The 14,956-nt window shown below is 39.1% G+C and overlaps 1 protein-coding gene across 8 annotated transcripts in view; it reads left to right on the top strand.

Moving 5' to 3' along the window:
- CFAP53 (cilia and flagella associated protein 53) overlaps window positions 1-14,956 on the top strand; it is a 41,527-nt gene that overhangs the window by 12,539 nt on the left and 14,032 nt on the right. For 6 of the 8 annotated variants that reach the window (XM_086373503.1, XM_086373502.1, XM_086373504.1 and 3 more), the window contains 2 exons: window positions 5,893-6,196; window positions 8,377-8,595. In XM_086373503.1, the coding sequence (XP_086229629.1) occupies window positions 5,893-6,196; window positions 8,377-8,595 (523 nt within the window). Of the gene's footprint in view, window positions 1-5,181; window positions 5,319-5,892; window positions 6,242-8,376; window positions 8,596-14,956 lie in introns of those variants that run through there. The other 2 variants (XM_086373506.1, XM_086373507.1) reach the window with 2 other exon arrangements.

Here is a 14,956-nt window from a genome sequence, read left to right as displayed (position 1 = left end):
GTCGCTTCAGTCGTGTCCGACTCTGTATGACCCCATAGACGCCAGCCCATCAGGCTCCCCCATCCCTGGGATTCTCCAGGCAAGAACACTGGAGTGGGTTGCCATTTCCTTCTCCAATGCAGGAAAGTGAAAAGTGAAAGGGAAGTTGCTCAGTCATGTCTGACTCTTCACAACCCCATGGACTGCAGCCTACCAGGCTCCTCCGTCCATGGGATTTTCCAGGCAAGAGTACTGGAGTGGGGTGCCATTGCCTTCTCCAACAGCTGACCATGGGTAATAGAAATTGTAGAAAGTGAAATGGTGGATAAGGGAGACTACCATAATTTACTTGAAAGCAAACCATTTTCAGTGTTTTTTAATGCAGTACTTCTAACAGAACTACAATATAAATACAGTTTAAATTCATCATAAGAGTGAAAGGCCAGGATTAAATTTTGATCAAGGGATACTAAATTATGCCCCATTACTGCAAATATAATTTAAGCTTTAATGTATGTATAAAGCAAGATGAAATTATTCCTCTTCCTCTGCTTCCCCTTCCTCTTCCTTTTAGTATCCCATTGTATAAATATGCCACAGTTTATTCGTTCTCCAGGTTACAGGCATTTCACGTATCTCCAGTTTTGGATCCTTATGAATAAAGCTGCTGTGGACATTCTTGTACATGTCTTCTGGCAGATAAGTACATTAATTTCTTTTAGTATATTTAGTGGCATACCTAGAATATTTGATAACTAGAATGGGTCATTTTTATTGTTCCAGGTCTTCTAAACAGCAAAATTACTTTCAGTAACAATAATGAAAGGAAATGAATAATAACAACAAGATAACCAGTGACTTTTAAAACTTTTTACTTGTAAATAATTATGTATTCATAAAAATTGCAAAGATAGTACAGAAATATATTATTACCCCATTTTTCCTTCAGTGGTTATAACACAATATCATACAAGGAAATTGACATTGGCATAATGTATATGTATAATTCTGTGCCATTTTATCATGTATGTAGATCCATCTAATACCCCACACAATCAAGATACAGAACTATTCCATCACCACATGGGTCTTCCTGTGCTTCCCTTTATAGTCACAGCTACCACTCTCACCATCATCTTCATAATTTCCTGATATTGTATATTTGAACTTGTACAGTATGTGATCTGTCAAAATTGGCCTTTTCAGTCAATGAATTGTCTTTGAAGTTCATCTAAATTGCTGCATGTATTAATAGTTTGTCATTTTTATTGCTGAGAGGTATTCCATTGTGTGGATGTATTTAAATTTCTGTAAACCATTCACTTATGTACATTTTGATTGTTTCTAGTTTTTTATCTATTATGAATGAATCTAATATCAACATTTGTGTTCATATATTTGTGTGAACATAAGTTTTCCTTTCTCTCAGATAATTGCCATATGCTGGTCTTATATGTATGCTTAATTTTGTAAGAAACTAATAAATTATTTTCCAACATGGCTGTATGATTTTATAATTCTACCAGTAATGTATAAAAGATCAAGTTTTTTTCATATCTTTGCCAGCTTTTGATACTGTCATTATTAGGACAGAGGTGTGCAGTGATATTTCACTGTGGCCTTAATTGGCATTTCCTTAATGGGTTGTGATGTTGAACAACTTTTCATATGCTTATTTGCCATGTGTATATTCAATTTGGTGAAATGTATCTTCATGTCTTTTGCCCATTTTCTAATTGGATTAGCTGTTGAGTAGTAAGAATTCTTTATATATTCCAGATATGAGCCCTTTGTAGGATATATAGTTTTGAAATATTTTGTCCTGGCCTGTAGCTTATTTTTTTTTTTTAAATCCTCTTAATGGGGTCTTTCACAGAGAAAAAATTTTTAATTTTGGTGAAATCCAATATTTCGATTTTTCTTTTACAGATCATGCTTTCAAGTTCATTGTGAAAAAAATTTTTTTATCCCCTCCTCCTGTATTGCCCCTTCCCACTTGCCTCTCTCCAGTGGTAACTACTAGTTTGATTTCTGTATCCATGAGTCTGCTTCTTTTTTGTTATATTCACTAGCTTGTTGTATTTTCTAGATTCCACATATAAGTGATAACATACAGTATTTCTCTTTCTCTGACTTATTTTACTTAGCATAATACCCTCCAAGTCCATCCATTTTGCTGCAGATGGCAAAATTTTATTCTTTTTTATGGCTGAGTAGTCTGTTGTCTGTATGTACCACATCTTCTTTATCCATTCATCTGTTAATGGACACTTGCGTTGCTTTCATATCTTGACAATTATAAATAATGCTGCTATCATTGTGGTTCATGTGTCTTTTTGAATTAGTGTTTTTAGCTTTTAGGGTTTTTTTTTGTTGTTGTTTGTTTTTTTCTGATATGTACACAGGTGTGTAATTGTTGGGTCATATGGTAGTTTTATTTTAGTTTTTTGAGAAGCGTTCATACTGTCTTCCACCATGGCTGCATAACATCCTTGCCAGCTTTGTTATTTGTGTTCTTTTTCATGATAGCCATTCGGACAAGCAAGTGCAACTGGAATCTCATTGTGGTTTTTTTCCTTTTCCTCTTGGTCACACTGTGTCCCTGACCAGGGATTGAAACCAGGCTCTTGGCAGTGAAAACGTGATGTCCTAACCACTGGACTTCCAGGGAGTTCTCTCACTGTGGTTTTGATTTGCATTTCCCTGATGATACGCTAATCATCTTTTCATGTGCCTGTTGGCTATTTGCATGTCCTCTTTGGAAAAATGTCTTCAGTTCCTCTGTCCATTTTAAATTTTTTTTTTAATTGAGTTGTATAGGTTGTTTTTATATGTTGGATATTAACCCCTTATCAGTCATGTCATTTGCAAATGTTTTCTCTATTCAGTAGCTTGTCCCTTCATTTTGTCAGTGGATACCTGTGCTACCCAATATTGCTCTGTGCCTTCATTTCCTCATCTGCAAACTGAGGATAAAATAATAGTAATAATGAGCTTACAATAGTGTTTGCTGCAATATTGGTTGTTATGAAGATTGTAAGAGTTCAGACATGTAAACTGCTTAGAACAGTGCCTGGCAAATAATAGGCACTTAATAACTATTGTTAATAATATTATTACTCCTGGCTTTGTGACTTGGAAAGAAATTTTGGCTCCCTGAGATTTGATTTCTTTAACTCTGAAATGGGGATAATACTTGCTTATAAGGTCCTTATGAGGATGAAATAAGATTTTATATGTAAAAGTACCATGTAAAGCACCGACAAAAAGTTTTCCTCTTATCAGTAATTATTATCATTAAAATAGGTATTCTATTTGTTACTTTTTAGCTCAGCTCATTTTAATTTTTGTGGCTAGCTAATTTATATGATATAGTTACATATTAATAACCTCATATAATTTATAAATAATATTGTGGGTGCTTAGAATTTTTTTTACTGAAAGACATGCATAATCAAAAAAGTTTGAAGACCTACTGATCTGAAAAAATGAATATGATATGAGCTCTTTCATATGGTGTCACTTCTGGCCTTCTTGGCAGCATGTATCATCAACTAACTGCCTTAAGAATGTTTTTGTACTCTGGTTTTATATTAAGGAAGGAATTACCTTAAAAAAATCATTAGCAATAAACAGAAAGAGTGACAGAAACCATGTTCATTGCAACATTGTAATAAAAGTCAGAAGTAACCTTTATGTTCATCAAACAGGGGAATGTTTAAGTAAACTGTGATGTATTTATAGACTCTAGTCTCTACTATGCAGCTTATTAAACTATAATAAAGTTTTGAAGTTAGAAAATATTTTAAAGAATATTTCATGAGAAAACACTCCCAATAAAATGATAGGTGGAAAAATTAAAATACAGGAGATATAGATATGCAGAAAGACCCCAATTCTAGTAAAAAGATGCATACATAGGAAAGAAATATATATTAACATACTAATAGTGTTTATCTCTTAATAGTAGGACTAGCATTATTTATGGAGAAGGCAATGACACCCCACTCCAGTACTCTTGCCTGGAAAATCCCATGGATGGAGGACCCTGGTGGGCCACAGTCCATGGGGTCGCTAAGAGTCGGACACGACTGAGCGACTTCACTTTCATGCATTGGAGAAGGAAATGGCAACCCACTCCAGTGTTCTTGCCTGGAGAATCCCAGGGACGGGGGAGCCTGGTGGGCTGCCGTCTATAGGGTCGCACAGAGTCGGACACAACTGAAGCGACTTAGCAGCAGCAGCAGCAGCATTATTTATAGTATCTTTCATAATTTTATTTTCTAGTTTTTCTGCAATGAGCATGTATTGGTTTTATACTTAGGAAGAAAGAGTTTATTTTATTTTAAATAAAAATTTTAAGTATAAGCCATATTTCTTCTTATTCTTAGGTTTTAGATTTCCATTAATTGAATAGCTTTGTTAGAATATGAATCATAGGATTGAGAAGGACTTTAGTAAGTTATCATGGCCAAATCTGAGAATTTCACAGGTGAATTCTAGACAGATGATTTTTTTTTTCAGTGTTAAAGTGTGTGGTTTTTTTTTTTTTTTTTTTGTAACCTAGTAACTTCAGCTTCTGTTATCTATTGCACCTTCCACAGAATGTGGATGGCTGGTATGTTGCTAATCAGTATAATTATGTATTAGTTAAACCAACAATTATTTATTGGCCATTGGGTAAGTAGTATGGGTCATATGTTCCTGAAATATATCCTGAGTCCCAGCTCTCACAGAGATTCATTTTGAGGAGTGAGACTAATCCTCATCAAATGGTAAACAATACTCAGCTGCATCTGATAAATGTCATTTTGTGTGATATTGGCCACCCTTGGGTAATAAGAGTTTAGACCTCATCCTTTCTTTCAGTCTTAGCAATTCAAATTTCTTTAAAATTCTTTGTTGAACTCATTCTCCAGACTATAGCTTCTTTGTGTAGAATTTGATTTAGAAGACAGGAAGAATTGATGTTGTTTTTTTTTTTTTTTAAAAAAGCCTTCCCATCAAATGTTCTCTCAAACTTGTCTAAATGTCAGAACCACATGAGGCACTCTTAAAAAAATGCAGATGGGACTTATCCCCTGATATTCTGGTTTAACAAGTCTGATCTGGAGGAAAGGAAGAGTGGAGTTTAGAAAATATAGCTGAATAATTCTAAAGTACAGTCAGTGTTGAATTTTACAGCTCTTATATTAAAAATGGGCTCAATGAAGAACATCTGAAGAAAGCTGAAGAAAGAATAAGGTGTAAACACTTACTGAAATAACATTTCCTCTTGAATGGTGACATAAACCTAGTTGCTGAAAGGCGAGAATAGGACTGTTTTCTCAACTCTAACGGTAAGCCCTTTAGTGGACATGTGTCCTGCCCTGCCTGGAGTCCAGAGGCAATAGGGAAGCGTCACCATGATCATGCAGACTCTATCCTTGGATCTCTTCTTGGGTGTACACGCAGGGTCTCTTTCTACCAAAGCCTTAACCTAACTGTAATGTTGCGGGGACATGTTCCTCTTCTGTTTCCTCTGTAGTAATCACAGTAATTACCATTCACTCAGCTCCTATTATCTACCAGGTATTTACATCCATTTATCTCTGAACCTTAGCAGAACCTTAAAAGACAGTTCTTTTACAGATATAAAAATAAGCTCAGATGGATCGAGTTTGTGATCCACGGTCACACAGGAAACGTCAGAACTAGGATTCAGAGGCTGCTCCGCTTGACTACAGGGCCTGGATTTTGTCTGTGGCATCCTGTTGTCTTCCTCCTTGCAGCTCCCCCATGTGTATCCGCACTCAGATGGCCTACATCCAGTTCTTTAACTTTCTCACTTCAGTGTCTGACAGTGCAGATTTGTGCCTAAAGAGAGCAATGTCTTATGAAAGGCTCGATTTCTTTTTTAAATTGCCCTTTCAGGGAACGCTGCCAGGAGCTCCGCGCTGAGCTGTTTTGTATCCATCAGAAGGCTGTGTGTGAGGAGCGTAAAGCTCAGATAGCGTTTAACGAGGAGCTGAAAAGGCAGAAGGTGGTGGAAGAACAGATGTTCTCAAAGCTCTGGGAGGAAGACCGCCTGGCCAAAGAGAGGCGAGAGGCTAAGGAGGAGAGGAGGCAGAAGGAGCTCGTGGAGAACACGCGCCTGGGGCTAAATGCCCAGGTCACCAGCATCCAGGCGCAAAGGCAGGCGGCACAGCGGCTGAAGGAGGAAGAGGCACTACTTGTGGTGGGTCTTTTTCAGACGCCTGTGGTGGAATGGTGAACTCAGTGGGTAAATACCTGTTTGCAGGCCTGCTTAAGAAAAGGAGAATTTTATTCAAGCCAAACCAAGGATTATAATACGGGAGACAGACTCTCAGAAGCTCTGCGAGTTGCTCTGCCTGTTAGTGGTTGAAGGCACATTCATATATATACCTTTTCAAGTCAAAGGGTCATACATCAAAATGACACACTGGTATTTTACATAAAGTTCATCAAATATAAATAGTCCAGATAAGCACATAGAAAGCAACCGGTAAGTCACCATGGCCTCTTACAGAATTCGGAAAGAATACTAATCTAAGAAGTTCCATTACTAGTGTCAGAAGAAAGGAAATAAAAATTGATCTTTACGGTGAAGAAGGCATTCCCATCTTCGAGGAAGTCTGGTTAGTGTGTAATGAAGATGCATATTTCACTGTAAAGAGGGAGGGAGGAGGCCCAAACTGGCAGAGAGAATTTTATGTTTAAATTTTCTTGTTTATCCTAAAAATATAAATTTTCTTTTATCACTATCCTCAACCCTAACCCCTAGCAGCCACTAATAGGTTCTTTAACACTATTTTTTTGTAATTTATATGTTATATAAATTCCACCCTTTTAATGTTATAATAATAACGTGTTATAACAATACTGTTATATTAATAATAATATGAGCATTTTCAAATGCACAGAAGTGGAGAGTCCCATGAGCCCTTGTGTACCAATCTCACAGTTTCAACAGCTGTTATATTTTGATATATTGATTTCCTGTATTCTAGCCCTTCCATTATTGACTTACAATTTGTCCCACATGTGTCATTTCCCCTTTAAATACATTCTTGTTGTTGAGTATGTATCTCAACAACAATATAATTAAGGAGTTTTCTTATACATTTCAAACCTAAAAAAATTAATAATAATTCATTGTTATCATCTAAAATCAGTATCAAATTTCCACTATTGTCTGTTATTTGACATTTAAATTGGGATCCAAACATTGCTGTCCTGTCATAAGTCTTTTTGAAAGAGTGCCTGTTTATCATTCAAATCTGGGCATATTTGAGATTAGAAGGGGTGTAGTTAGTTCAGTGCCTCAGCATAACAGTGTAAAATCAGAACTAACCTGGGGAAACCGAGACAGTAGACTACTTGTAGGTTTCTTAGTCTTGAACAATTCTCTCCTATTTCCATCTCTATCTGTTTCATAGTTTGAGTTGGATGATTGCTGCTTCCTGTAGTCAATCTTACTTTTTAAAAAATGTGACCTGCTATACCACTGGCTTTTATGTTTGATGTCCACTGTTTTGCCTTAAATACTGCAGAGCATTTTCACTTATATTAGCTCATTTGACTCTCACAATTCAGTGTGGATTTACTGCTCATGGCATTAATGGAAAAGCCTAGCATATAACTCTCTTCTCACCAGCCAGAAATCATGGTATTCATGGCTGTTGTGAGTCTCAGATCAAGTCAGCTGGGACTTGTATCTCTCCTCACTATAACTGTGTCATCTCCTGTCCCAGCTGGGAAAGGACTTATCCTTCCAGGAGAGTTCAAATGCCTTTGGTGGGAGGATTAATGCCTCAATTTATACCATACCCAGATTTTCTACCAAACTCCCAACACCCAGCAGCATTGGTGCCCCAGTTAAAACTGCTTGATTGGTAAGCCAGCCAGGAGGGTCAGATAGATAAGAAAATGAGAGGAATGGGGAGTACTTTTAAAGAACAAAATGCTTAATTTACTTTTGTATATTTGACTGATGTGCACATTTCCATTCTTAGACTCTAATTGCTTGTTAATAGTGTATCCAAATCTAGATATACAGATACGCATGGAGGACTAAAGTCTGGAAGGTCAACACGCCAAAATGTTGAGAATGGTAGTAGGTGAATGGTTACCAAGAATAAGTGATTTATCGTTATACTTTTCTGCATTTTGAACTCCATACTATTTATTGCTTTATGATCACACACAGCAATTTCACAAAGCCTTATTGTTGATTCAGCAATGAAAAGTCAAGTTTTATGTCTCATAATCCCTTTACACCCAGGAGTGTGTGCTTTCCAAGAAACCCTTTATTCTCACCTCTTAAATGAAATGCATTAACTTTTTTGTTTTGTCCAACTGTATTGATGCATTATCTTCATTATTATTCCACCTTAGGAAAATGAAAATGCACAGGTGAAACTTGAGAATGAACAGGATAAGCTAAAGAAACAGAAGACAAAACAGGAAATAAGGGCTGCTTTGCAAAAAGCCCTCCAAGAGAAGATGGAGCGTATGCAGCAGGAATACAGAGAAGAGCAGGATTTGAACATGAAGCTCATGCAAAATGCCCTTCAAAGTTTACAGGAGGAGACTGATAAAAAGAAGCAAAAAAAAGTAAGACGCTTACTCAATGCCTATTATGTGCTGGAGAGGTTCCTTGTTGAGCTGTCAGTCTTATGGGAGTCAGCCATGTGTAGAATAAACCATAACACTGCTTCTGTAAGTGTGGTCCATGAACCACAGCATGAGTGTCATCTAGAAGGATGTTAGAAATTCATCGGCTCCAGAATCAGAATCCCCAAATTCAGGTCTATGGCAGGGACAGGAAGCCTGTCTTTTAACAAGGTCTCCCAGGTGATTCTGATGCTTGGTCTGTTTTGAGAACTCCTACTCTATAGCTTTGGAGAAGGCAATGGCACCCCACTCCAGTACTCTTGCCTGGAAAATCCCATGGATGGGAGGAGCCTGGTGGGCTGCAGTCCATGGGGTCGCTAAGAGTTGGGCACGATTGAGCAACTTCACTTTCACATTTCACTTTCCTGCATTGGAGAAGGAAATGGCAACCCACTCCAGTGTTCTTGCCTGGAGAATCCCAGGGACTGGGGAGCCTGGTGGGCTGCCATCTATGGGGTTGCACAGAGTCGGACACAACTGAAGTGACTTAGCAGCAGCAGCAGCACTCTATAGCTTGGTGTTAGTACTGTGATAGCAGGATGGCGTCACAGGAAGTAGAGTGACTAAGTATGTCCAGAAACTGGGGAGACTTCACTGAAGAAGGGGCGTTCAAGCTGGACTTTGAAGGAAGTCTAGTTTTGACAGCAAAGAGAGTAGAGAAAATCACTCCAATATTTATTTAGTTGTTCCTTTGAAATTTATATTGAACTCTTTAGGGTGTTGTATTTTTCCTAAAGGTATTATGATTTGTTTTGTTTTGTTTCAGTTGACTTTACTTTTCAGGGAAGTTTTAGGTTCACAGCAAAAGTGAGCAACAGGTACAGAAATTTCCCATATGCTCCTGCCCCAACACATGCATTGCCTTCCCCATTCACAACATTCTCCACCAGAGTGGTACATTTGTTACAATCGATGAGCCTACACATCATTATCGCCTAAATTTCATAGTTTATAATAGTAGGGTCCACTCTTTGGTGTTGTGTATCTATAGGTTTGGGCAAATGTGTGATGACGTGTATCTACCTTGAGAGTATCATACAGAGTAATTTCAGTAGCCTAGAAATCCTCTGTGCTCCCCATGTTCTTCCCCCTTTCTACCCCAAATCCTTGGAAATCTGATATTTTTGCTGTCTCCATAGTTTTGCCTTTTCCAGATGGTCATATCTTTGGAATTACATAGTTTATAGGTTTTTCATGTTTTCTTTCACTAACTAATATGCTTCTAAGTTCCCTCCATATCTTTTCATAGCTTCATAGCTCTTCTATCACTGAATATATTCCATTGTGGGGATGTACTACAGTATATTTATCCATTTACCTTCTGAAGGACATCCTTGATTGTTTTGGTGATTATGAATAAAGTTGGGCTTCCCAAGTGGCGCTAGTGATAAAGAATCCACCTACCAATGTAAGAGACTTAAGAGATGCAGGTTTGATCCCTGGGTCAAGAAGATCCTCTGGAGGAGGGCATCGCAACCCACTCCAGTATTCTTTCCTGGAGAATCTCATGGACGAGGAGCCTGGCAGGCTGTAGTTCATAGAGTTGCAAAGAGTTGGACACGACTGAGTGACTTAGCACAGCACAGCACATGAAAAAGTTGCTATTCACATTCTTATGCAGATTTTGTGTGCACATAAGTTTTCAACTCATTTGGGTAAACAACATGAGCATGTTTGCTGAAGCATGTAAGAGATGTGTAGTTTTATAATTGCCAAACTGTCTTCCTAAGTGTCTATACTCTTTTGCATTCTCACCAGTAATGAATGAGAGCGCCTGTTGTCAGCATCCTGGTCAGTATTTGGTGTTGTCAGTTTTCTAGATTTGGGCTGTTCCAATAGGTGTGTATTGGTGTCTCATTGCTGTTTAATTTTAATTTCCCTGATGTCATGTGATATGGAGCATTAAGGGTTCCAAACCCAGTTCCAGTGTGTGGAGTAGACTTCAGGCAATACTCAGACAAGAGCTGGGTATCCTATCAGTTCAGTCGCTCAGCTGGGTCCAACCCTTTGCGACCCCATGGACTGCAGCACACCAGGCTTCCCTGTCCTTCAGCTCCCAGAGTTTACTCAAACTCATGTCCATTGAGTAGGTATTGCCATCCAACCATCTCATCCTCTGTCATCCCCTTCTCCTCCCACCTTCAATCTTTCCCAGCATCAGGGTCTTTTCTAATGAGTCAGTTCTTCACATCAGGTGGCCAAAGTGTTGGAGTTTCAGCTTCAGCATCTGTCCTTCCAATGAATATTCAGGGTGGATTTCCTTTAGGATTGACTGGTTTGATCTCCTTGCTCTCCAAGGGACTCTCAAGAGTCTTCTCCACAGTTCAAAAGCATCAATTCTTCAGTGCTCAGCCTTCTTTATGGTCCAACTCTCATATCCATAGGGTGTCCTATAACTCAGCTCAGTTCTGGTGTTGTCGACCTGAAGGTAGCATCAGATTCCACAGTACAAGGAGCAGTTCTATAAAACTGCCCACCACCTCAGATGCTGGTTTTGAGCCTAGATAGTTACCTGTGCTTCTTACCACCTGGCTACAAACTGAAAGTTCAGGTGATCACCCTCCAACTCAGGATGCCAACTACAAATCCAGGTTCTTCCCTGACAGACGCTGTAAATCAGAAGTTCCCGCAGACCCTCCTTTGTGTTCGATTAATTGGCTAGAACACCTGACAGAACTCAGGAAATCAGTTTTCTCACTGGATTAACCAGTTTATTACAAAAGATATTAAAGGATACAAATAAACAGCCAGATGAAGAGATATATAAGATGAGGAGGTCCTGAACAAAGGAGCTTCTGTCCTCATGGAGTTTGGGTCATGGCCTGGTGAAATCATTCTGGTTCCCCAACCTGAAGCTTTCTGAACCCTCTCTTTTGGGATTTTCATATAGGCTTCATTACATAGACATGATTGGTTAAGTCATTGCCATTGGGTGATTGATTCACTCTCCAAACCTTCTCCTCGGCCCAGAGATCAGGGAACTGGGACTGAAAGTTTCAATGCAATAACCACGCAGTTGGTTCTCCTGGCAAACTTAGGTGTGATCCAGAAGTCACCTCATTAACATAACAAAAGACAACTTTATTGCTTTCATTACTTAGGAAATTCTAAGGATTTTAGGAGCTCTGCCAGAAACGAGGATAAAGATCAAATATATAATTTTTTAAGATGAATGGGTGTTGGATTCTGTCAAATGTTTTTCCTGTATTTATTGATATGATCTTGTGGCTTTTCTTCTTTAGCTTGTTGATGTGATGGATAACATTAATTGATTTTTGAATATTGAACCAGCCTTACTACCTAGGATAAATCTTACTTGGTCATGTTGTATAATTCTTTTTTTTTTTTTTTTGTATAATTCTTTTTATACATTGTTGGATTCAATTTACTAATATTTTGTTGAGGATTTTTGCGTCTATGTTCATGAGAAAGATAAGTATATAATTTTGTTTTTTCATAATATCTTTTTTCACTTTTGGTATTAGGGTAATTCTGGCTTCATAGGATGAGTTAGGAAATATTCCTTCTGCTTCCATTGTGAAAGAGGTTGTAGAGATTTGGTATAATTCCTTCCTTAAATGTTTGGTAGAATTCACCAGTGAACTCATCAGGGACCAATGCTTTCTGTTTCAGAAAGTTATTAATTATTAATTCAGTTTTTTAATAATAGATATAGGCCTATTCAGAGTGTCCTTTTCTTCTTGTGTGAATTTTGGCAGATTGTATCTTTCAAAGAATTGGTTCATTTTCTTTAGGATATCAAATTGTAGGCATAGAGTTGTTCATAGTATTTCTTATCCTTTTTAATGGCCACGGGGTTTGTCAATATAGTGCTGTCCATGATTTCATTTCTGATCTTAATTTTTGTCCTCTCCTTGGCCTCTGTGGGCATTAAGAGCGGTGCTTGCCTGATCCAAAGCCAAAGTCTCCTCAGGCCAAGCAGGCCCCTGTAGGGCCAAACGCTGCCCCCATCAAAGCCTCCTCTGGCTGCCCTGGCCCCAGTGGGCCTAAGCGCCACCCCTGCCACAGCCTCCTCCAGCCCCATAGGTCCTAGGGACCCTTGAGTGGGTCCAGGTACGTGATTACTGCAGTCCTGGGACATGACCTCAGCAGATCTGCACCAGTGGCCTAGTGAAAATGACCTGAGAGTCATCAGGGCCATTTGTCAGCATAGCCATGGTTAAGGTGGAAGACAGAGCAGTGCCAACAACAGTGTACTTTCTGAGCCTGCAAGTGTGTGAAAGGGGACACAACAGAGCACATTCCCAGGTGTACAGCCTGAGAGGAGGAATCCTCAGAGGCCCCTCTCCCAGTGGAGTGCTCCAAGCCCACCGACGTTGCACTGCAGATAAGAAACACAGCTAAGAAACAGATCTCAGGGCCTCTGTGTCAACAACTATGAGCACATCATGCCCCTGACAGGGCAGTGATGACCACAGAGCCAAGGGGAGGCCCTGCTCAGTAACCATCTCACCCACCATGTGGCAGACTTCAGAAGCAAGAGGAACTACAGTCCTGCAGCCTGCAGAAAGGAGACCACAAGCACAGTAAGTTAGACAAAATTAGATGACAGAGAAATCTGCTGCAGATGAAGGAATAAGATAAAAATCTGTAAGAACAATTAAATGAAGAGGAGATAGGCAATCTACTTGAAAAAGAATTCAGAATAGTGATAGTAAAGATGATCCAAGATTTCAGAAAAAGAATGGAGGCACAGATTAAGAAGATGCAAGAGGTGTTTAACAAAGACCCAGAAGAACTAAAGAACAAACAGAGATGAACAATAGAATAACTGAAATGAAAAACACTCTGGAAGGAATCAATAGCAGAATAACCGAGACAGAAGAACAGGTAAGTGAGCTGGAAGACAGAATGGTGGAAAGCACTGCCATGGAACAGAATAAAGGAAAAAGAATGAAAAGAAATGAGGACAGTCTCAGAGACCCCTGGGACAACATTAGATGCACCAACATTCACATTATAGGGATCTTAGAAGAAGTGAAAGAGATGGAAGAGAAAGGGCCTGAGAAAATATTTGAAGAGATTATAGAAGGCAGTGGCACCCCACTCCAGTACTCTTGCCTGGCAAATCCCATGGATGGAGGAGCCTGGTAGGCTGCAGTCCATGGGGTCGCTAAGAGTCGGACACAACTGAGCGACTTCACTTTCACTTTTCACTTTCATGCATTGGAGAAGAAAATGGCAACCCACTCCAGTGCTCTTGCCTGGAGAATCCCAGGGGTGGGAGAGCCTGGTGGGCTGCCGTCTATGGGGTCTCACAGAGTTGGACACGACTGAAGTGACTTAGCAGCAGCAGCATAGTCGAAAACTTCCATAACATGGGAAATGAAATAGTAACCCAAGTCCAGGAAGTTCAGAGAGTCCCATACAGAATAAACCCAAGGAGGACCACACCAAGACACGTGTTAATCAAACTAACAAAAATCAAACACAAAGAAAAAAATATTAAAAACAACAAGAGGAAAGCAACAAATAACATGCAAGGGAATTCCCATAAGGTTGTCAGCTGTTTTTTCAGCAGAAACTCTGCAGTAGGGAGTGGCATGATATATTTAAAGTAATGAAAGGGATAAATCTACAACGAGGAATACTCTACCCAGCAAGGCTCTTATTCAGCTTTGACAGAGAAACCAAAAACTTTACAGACTACACAAGCTAATAGAATTCAGCACCACCAAACCAGCTTTACCTCAAATTCTGAAGGGATTCTTTATGCAGGAAACGTAAGAGAACAAAAGATGAACGGAATAAAGACCTACAAAAACAAAGCCAGAACAATTAAGAAAATGGCAATAGTAACACATATATTGATAATGGCCTTAAATGTAAATAGATTAAATGCTCCAAACAAAAGACACAGACTGGCTGAATGTATATAAAAACAAGACTCATTGCTGCCAACAAGAGACCCTTTTCAGACCTAGAGACACAAACAGACTAAAATATTTTTATGTCCATGCAAAGGGGTCTTCTTTGGGCCAGCAATTTGGATACTGACCAAAGGTAGGAGATAGTTGCTTTGGAGCAAGAGGTTGTTTATCTCTTCATCTAATGTCAGGTAGGGGCCCAGCCCTGCTGATAGAGCCAGCTAGATCCCAGGGCCCTTTTTGGATTTCATATCCTATTGTGGTTGGCAACCACTAGGTTGAGGGCCACTTTTCCACACTCTGAGATCCACACAGTTCAGCTAGGGGGTCCTGGAGCTATACTTTCAATCTCTTGTAAAACTTGTGATGAATTTTTAATTAGTCTTTTATAACCTGAATAGTGAGGCATAGCC

This window comes from Bos grunniens, chromosome 24 (genome assembly GCF_055505025.1).
Source record: "Bos grunniens cultivar Pamir isolate PY7600 chromosome 24, Bosgru_T2T1.0, whole genome shotgun sequence".
Classification (NCBI taxonomy): Eukaryota; Metazoa; Chordata; class Mammalia; order Artiodactyla; family Bovidae; genus Bos; species Bos grunniens.
This window is presented reverse-complemented; position numbering and strand designations above follow the sequence as displayed.